This window comes from Anolis carolinensis, chromosome 2 (genome assembly GCF_035594765.1).
Source record: "Anolis carolinensis isolate JA03-04 chromosome 2, rAnoCar3.1.pri, whole genome shotgun sequence".
NCBI classification, from domain to species: Eukaryota; Metazoa; Chordata; class Lepidosauria; order Squamata; family Dactyloidae; genus Anolis; species Anolis carolinensis.
In genome coordinates this window covers 65208235-65216377 of record NC_085842.1, presented here as the reverse complement: position 1 = coordinate 65216377, position 8143 = coordinate 65208235, and the positions used below count along the sequence as shown (strand labels likewise).

The following is an 8143-nucleotide window of genomic DNA, read 5'->3' as shown; positions in this document are numbered from 1 at the left end:
ATGTGTCTACGGACAAAGCCGTCTCTTCGGCTTAGAAATGGAGATGAGCACCAACCCCCAGAGTCGGACATGACTGGACTTAAAGTCATGGGAAACCTTTATCTTTACCCTTATGACCTCATTAACATCACATTGATGGGATTGGAGCCCTAAGCCAATACAAAACTAGCAATTTCCTGAAAAATATGAATGAGCTAGCCTAGGAGTGTTGGCACAAAAACTTTCCAACCTTAGGTTTTAGGGATTCCTTTGGCAAAGGAAATTCCAAAGGAAAAGATCCACTTTGGAAAGGCAGGAAAACATTCTCATATAAGGGTTGGTTATTGGGGAAAGGGATGGTAGGGTGAATGATCTGATGACAGCTTGACTGGCAGAATGAAGTGTGACCCTTGTTTGTTTGGATAGTCAAAGTACTTAGAGCAAATGTCTCAAGCTCATGTTATTTTAGATAAAAGGATCCAGGCCTTGTTGTGGGATTAATGGCCAGCTCGTAAACCCTTCTCTGGATAACCCTGTCAGCTACCCAACCCCTTCTTGCCTTCTTTAAAAGGCAAGAAAAATAAATCACGCCCTTCTCCTACACCAAAGTATGGGCAGACAGATGTGTTTGAATGACTGGGCATTCCCAGGTCAAAGTAAAGGAGTTTGTAAAATAAAAAACAATGGACAGATATCGGGTGACTGGATAGAGGTCTCAGTGCCTCTATAGAAGAAGAAGAAGCGAGAGGAGATTCCTTCCACTTAACAAAATGCCCTGCACCATGTAAGATGTTAAAAACAGTATTAAAACACCTGAAAAACAACATAAGAAAACAGCAATCAGGATCAAATTTATGGTGAAACGAGGTGACATTGGACAAACTCTGATTTGATCTCCAAGGGTCTTCATATGCCTAAAAGTAGCCATTGAGGCAGAAAAACAGCAAGATCTGGATTCCAGCTAAAGTACTTAGATAGTACTTGAGAATAGTTTGAAAACATTACTGTCTATGCTAACTGGAGAATCCTGGGAGTTATATTTGAAAAGTTAAGTTTCTCAACCTCTGAATTTAACTGTTCCCTTGTTTTACCTGGAAAAATATAGGTAAGGTATGCATGTCTGGCTATTTCTCCTTTTGTGGAAAAAATACCTTCTGAAGGCTGGTGTGATTCCATAAGAACAGGGTTTCTCATACAGTGCTTTTTCCAAATGTTTTGGACTTCAGCTCCCACAATTCCTAACAGCTGATAAGATTTCTGGGAGCTGAAGTCCAAAATATCTGGAGGAGCACAGTTTGAGAAACACTGCATTAGAGGAATGCATGGGAGGCAGGCAGGATCGGTTAACTTCACTCCACAGTCCAGTAATACCTGAAAGGAAGGGTCATGCATCTCCAAACCCATTTCAAGAGTCACCAGAAGATCAGGTTTAACCATTTCCTGTGCGTATGCCTATCTTTTCAAAGAGCACTAGCAGTTTCCTCTAGCTGTAAAGTTTTCTATCTGGGCAGGAAGAAGAATAGGAGCCCCCTGTGGTGCAGTGGGTTAAACCCTTGTGCTGGTAGGACTGCTCACTTAAAGGTTGGGTTGCTGACCTGAAGGTTGTTGGTTCGAATCCAATCTGGGGAGAAAGTGGGTAGGCTCCCTCTATCAGCTCCAGCTCCATGTGGGGACATGAGAGAAGCCTCCCACAAGGATGTTAAAAACATCAAAACATCCGGGCATCCCCTGGGCAACATCCTTGCAGATGGCCAATTCTCTCACACCAGAAGCAACTTGCAGTTTCTCAAATCACTCCTGACATGAAAAAAGGAAGAAGAACCATCTGCATATGAGCCTATTAGATAGGACCAGAAGAAGGCCTTGGGTGAAGACATGGATGGAGTGAAATCTTGTGGGAGAAAGAATGTGAAAACTGCATTCCTCCTAAGCACTGAGCAAGCCATGGAGCCATCTTTCCTATCCCACTGTGTGGTCAACATCTCAGAGAGTTTGGAATATTGCATGGTGTATAATTAATATATGCAACCAATCTGGTGGAGGGGTTCAAATATTGGACTCTGACTCTGGAGACCAGGTTTTGAATCCCCTCAGCCATGCTGGGTAACCTTGGGGGAAGACATATTCTCTAAACCTAAGGCAAAGGGAACTCTGACAAAATCTTTCCAATGTTCACCTTAGTGTTGCCATAGGTCCAAAATTACTTAAAGGCACACAACAATAATAACAAATACAATTAATATAAACATACAGTTTTTCATGATAGAACAAGGAGTTACAGATCCTCAAAGAAACTTGGCTGTTTGGGCAGAGGAGTTGAAAATGCTACCTCCTATACTTTCCTTCTCAGAATTCCCCCAGCCTGCATGGTCACCATGCTGTCTGAGGGAGTTCTGGTAAATGAAATGCTGGAAAGTAACTTCTCCAGTCACTGAATCATAAAAGTGTCCACTGTAAAAATAGAGGCCTGTGAAGTGATGGCTCAGAGGAAACATTTTGATGTGAAAACAGGGATGGGGTCTGGTGTTGGTTTGTGAATCCCCCTTTTGTGTGAAGGCTTCAGTAGTGCAGTTGTTCACATGGGACACAGTGCCAGAGAAGAAAGCCCAATGGAAACATTCATATTTATCATATGGAATCATTTCTGTTCATCTTTAATACATGACTGATCAGGGCAAATGGGTGAGGAAGACCCCAAGAACTTTGCCCGTCTGGCCTTCTGGAGGAGACGTCTGTGTAAGGAGAGAGGAAGAGATGGAGCAAAAGCTGCAAGGATAATAAGTGCCATTAAGGTTAGTCTGTCTCATGATTGTTTCTTATTAAAAAGAGACTGCACTTTATCTGTGCAGGATATGCTGTTCGGATGAGGGAATTAGCAGAACGACTGCCTCCATATCATCTAATTAGCAAAAATGTTGATAAGCAGATACAATCACATATGATTAGGATCCTTTTTAAAAGCCACTCCATTAATTAAATAGACAGAGAGGCTGCCTCCAACCCTCCCGTGCCACTGATTAGAATACAAATATTTACACTAATCTCACCTCCATCAGTCAGGGGACACTTTTGAGTATTTTCAGTGACATCTGATTACTATTGATTTTCATCCCCAATGTCAGGCCATTTTGTTAGTATCTGAAAGTGCCGCCTTCAGTTTCGGATGCTTTAAATCATGTTAAGGGTTTATCTTAATGACGCTGCTGATAACCACTGCTCAGGTCACTCGTACTTTCTCTTCAAAGAACACAGCCTGGGCTGGTTTTTATTGTTTGTACTTGAGATTTAAGATACGAAAAACATTTCTCATTTCAAAGCCTTGGTTTCTAGGGATGGGGCTGCTTAGCTAGTTTTGTGTGTCTAGTTATTTCATGTGGGCCTCTCACTGGTCCCACTCTTGATTTCTTTTTATCCTCCTCTTCCAGTCCCACCCCCCCCCCTCTCTCTCACATAGATACGCACACATTCACACTTCTACTATATAAGCTATTTTAGCTTACAGTATCAGTCCTGAAATGGCTGATAACATCCTATGCTTTTTGCAGACTCTTGGAAATGGACATCTATCACCTCACTGGTAATATTAATAATACAAAAATACCTTCATAATACACAAGAAAGATAGGCTAGTTAGGAAGAATCACTCTTGGTACATCCAAACAGGAGAGCTGAACTGGTACCAAGGTTGTAGGATTAAACACATTTAGCACTCCATCCCATCAATATATAAGGATTAACATTAGGGGTGTCAAACTTATTTCCATTGAGGGCCATGTCAGCCTTATGGTTGCCTCCAAAGGGCCATTGAATCCATGGATGGTGCTCTTTAGTTTTTATCCAGGTTGGGTCCCCAGGTGTTATTGAATGACACTCCCATCAGTTTTGATTATCCACCATACAGACTGGTGATAATGACATTGCAACACAACAGTAATTGTGGCCCTGAGGTTGGGGAAAGGTTAAAGTCACGCATCATATCTAAAAGCCTCGTGTCTAAAATCAAAACTCACTAATCCGGCATAAACAGAACAAACTGCAGCCTTCTAGAAGTTACTGTATCACAACTCCTATCAGCTCTAGTCATGATGTTTCAGGAGGAATAATTCAGGAGTTGTTGTCCAGCATCTGGAGAGCCACATAAAATGACATGGCAGGCCACATTCGACCCACGGCCCTTGAGTTTGATACATGTGGTTTACATCCTTTGCTGCTTTGCAAACAGAAATGTGACTGCCTTTTAGAGCACAGCTACTCCTTTAGGAACAAGGGTATTTCTCATGAATATATGGAGAAAGAGAAATAAGCTTTTTTCACCAGCTTCAGGTTACTATGGTCTAAATATCAGGAGCAGGTAGCACTCTACCCTCAAGTGTTCTGGACTACAGCTCATATTAACCCTTTGTCATAAACTATATTGGCTAGGCCTAATAGGATTTGTACTTCAAACATCTGCAGGACACCAGGTTCACAAGCTCTGCCATATTTGCTTTTGCAATATTTTAATTCCCTGCAAAGGTCTGAAGAGATAAATTCTTCCTCTGAAAGAGATACCAGGCATTAGCAACACGTTGCATCATAGTTGTGAAATATGACCTTTCAAAGATGTTAATTTGCACAAGACTCCAGCCAATGGGACTGAGGGACCATCTCAGTGAACCAGTATCTGCTACACCCTGATTGGTTGGGGTGTTTCTGACCTCACAATAGGACCCAGCAGCAAGTGCCTTGAAATCAAACAATATGAGCAAGCAGCCTTTCTCTTTCCCTTTGGCTCCAAAACCATTACCATTGGGCTGTGAGGAAAGAAGTGCCTCATCTAAAAACAACTGGATCCACTGGATCCAAACTGCAAAGGACCTTGTGTCCCCAAGGAAAACCAACCCAACAGTCTCCAAATTGATCCACCTTTTTCTTTGGGATGGTTAATTACTACGAAGTCCTAGGACTGCATCAAAATGCCTCGCAGGAAGACATTAAGAAGGCCTACCGTAAGCTGGCATTAAAGTGGCATCCGGACAAGAATCCTTATAACAAGGAAGAAGCTGAGAAGAAATTCAAAGCAGTTGCTGAGGCCTATGAAGTTCTCTCAGATCCTATGAAGCGTTCTGTCTATGACAGGCCACCCAAAGAACCAAGGTATAGAGGGAGAGGAACAGCTGGAGGCCACTCCCACAGTCCATTTGATTTTGACTTTGTTTTCCGCAGTCCTGAGGAGATCTTCAGGGAGTTTTTTGGAGGAATGGACATCTTTGCCAATGACTTCTGGGACAACCAATTTGATGATGACAATAATGGAGGGGAAACCAGAAGTGGGCCTTTAGGTCTCTTTTCTGGACTTGGTGCCTTTGCCAACTTTGGATTCAACTCATTTGGGCCTGGCCTGCACACAATGTTCTCCTGTAGATCCTTTGGAGATGACAGCAGTGGAGCACAGAACTTCAGATCTGTTTCAACATCTACTGAAGTGATCAATGGGCGAAGAATCACCACACGGAAAATTGTTGAAAATGGACAAGAAAGAATTGAAATCGAGGAGGATGGTCAACTGAAGTCCATAAGAGTAAATGGAAGGGAACAGTTGAAATGCTAACAACTCAGCTCATGTCTGCTCAATAAGCAATAGACAACTGCTTGAACAATCTTAAATGGACTCTTGCTCCGTAAAAACGGAATCCATCTAATAAACTCCTTCACTGAGTTCAAGATATTTGGTAATGATGTCTGAATTATTTGACAGGCGTATGGTTTCCTTTGAGTAACCTGTAATTTGTACTAAGAAAGCCAATGTAGTCACAAAATGTAGACAATCTATGGGTTTACATTTTAACCTGTAATCTTCTAGACAAAAATGCTGGGGTCTTGTAAATTCAATATTATTTTAATGAGGATACTACTGAGGACATTAGCTTTATGGGATAACTGTGATGTACCCTTGAACACAAGTAACATATAAAATTTGGTTTGTTACAGAACCAAGGTCCAAATTCAGATGAGGAGGTTAATATAATATTTTTGGAGACCTCTATATAGGTAGAGTTGATGGACTCAGTGATAGAAATAGCCTGACTCTGAAGATCTAAACCTTTTTAAAAATTAGGACTACCAAAAACATTTATAATTGTATATCATTTATATCCGTATATCAACAACATGATATTACAGGGAAGATTATTATGATGCTGACAATGATGACAACACTGGGAATTGGTAAAGAATTAAATGAAACCAGAATTATTTGAATTTACTCTATAGTCTTATCCTAAACATATTTTCATTTAATTTTATAACATCCCTGTGTTATAAAATTAAATTAAAATTAAGATCCGTGGTAGGAAACCTTTTGTCCTGCAAATGTTTTGAGTTACACTTCCCAGAAGCTCAAGCCCATGGTAAGGGATTGTTGAAGCTGTAGTTCAAAACAACTGGGGTACTAAAGATTCTTGAGCTCAACTATAGTTAGATCAATCTTGTTTCACAGCTTAATAGAAATATGTATCTGGATCTTTTGCCTAGAAGAATTGGTGTACTACATTAATTGTTCAGAAGGTCAGACTCATCTAGTGGTAGAAACAAGAGATTCCATATTGTGACAGTATTAAATTCTAGAATTTTACCAAAATTGAGAGAAGGCTTATATTTATTTATTTTTTCCAATATTTATATCCCGCCCTTCTCACCCGAAGGGACTCAGGGCGGCTTACACAACTGGCAACAATTCAATGCCGACACATAGTTAAAATCATAACAATATATAAAATCCATTAAGAACAATTAAACACAATATAAAATATAAGACATATGGTTAAATCTGTTCACCCAAGATCCTCATGCTTTAGCCATAAATCAGTCCAGATTGTCTTTGTCGTTTATTCATTAAAAGCCTGAGCACATAGCCATGTTTTTAGGGCTCTTCTAAAGCTCAAAAAGGTTGGGGCTTGTTGTATATCTCTGGGGAGGGTGTTCCACAACCAGGGAGCCACCACCGAAAAGGCCCTGTCCCCTCGTTCCCGCCAGCCACACTTGTGAGGCAGGCGGGACTGAGAGCAGGGCCTCACCAGATTTATACATGAGCTTGCTACATGAGTCAACAAAGCTACACCTCAGTAATAAAGCCCGCATTTTGAATGCACAAGCCTCTAGTTTGATAATAGGGCTTTCCAGTTAAAATGATTGCAGATATCATCTCTGGACCATTTGTCAATTAGAATAGGCAATATTGGATGAGACACACCAAGAGCAGCTGAATCCATTTAGCTTTATGCTGTTGATTTTTTTTTGTTTCTGGGTGCAGAATATTATTTATGTTAAATATTTAATGGTGGGGTTGGGGGAGAGATTCTAGTTATAAACACTTAAGCCAATACATGATTTCCCCTTACATTGGGTCACAACACACAGACATTGAGGCCATAAAGATTTCCCATGGCCAATACAATAGAAAGAAAGAGAGAACCTCCTTTCTTATAACAGTAAAATGGGGAGACTTAATCCGTTCATCTGTGAATATGAAAAACCTAGCATTAACTTTCCAGTTGGAAAAAAAAAATTATCATAGAACTCAAACAGCCTAGCAGATGTCAGGGCCCTACATGCATGAAATAGCCCCTATAAATCCTTAGTCTTTAAACAAGATGATCATTTGACAACAATAGGTTTATGGGGCTTGGTTTCAGAAGTTTTGACACATCAAGATACTTACATGCTTCATTTGAAAAAGATGCCAACACAGGAAAGTGGTATCTCCTTCTAGATCAGTAATGTCCAATAAAAGGGAAGCAGTTACTGAGTTTGTTATCTCTTATCTAAGAACATGACACTAAGTATCTGTACCTAAATATTAAAGATGCCAAAGGCAGATCCTTGCGTTAATATGTCACTCAAACAGAGTCAATCAGGCAAGCCAGTGCCTTCCCACATCCAGACAATGCAGCTGAGAGACAGTGAGAAGGCAAGCCAAGCAGATAGGGTCTAGGGACCACACTTCTCGCCTTCAAGACAAGTCCTTTTGCTAATCCTTCAATACAGGGGTTGTTTAAGGAATTGGAACATACATATTGGAGTTGCAGAGATTATTCCAGGAGGTTTTGCAATCAGGAAAACAGAACTTGACATCAGCTGAGGCCTGCAGTAGTTTACATCCTCTTCTTCTTCATTCACACAGTCG

General features: G+C 40.7%; 1 protein-coding gene across 1 annotated transcript; it reads left to right on the top strand.

Moving 5' to 3' along the window:
* The first annotated feature begins 4713 nt into the window (after positions 1-4713).
* dnajb8 (DnaJ heat shock protein family (Hsp40) member B8) lies at positions 4714-5686 on the top strand. Its single transcript, XM_003217724.4, has one exon. The coding sequence runs from the start codon at positions 4898-4900 to the stop codon at positions 5567-5569; it is 672 nt and encodes a 223-aa protein (XP_003217772.1). The 5' UTR covers positions 4714-4897; the 3' UTR covers positions 5570-5686.
* Positions 5687-8143: the final 2457 nt, after the last annotated feature.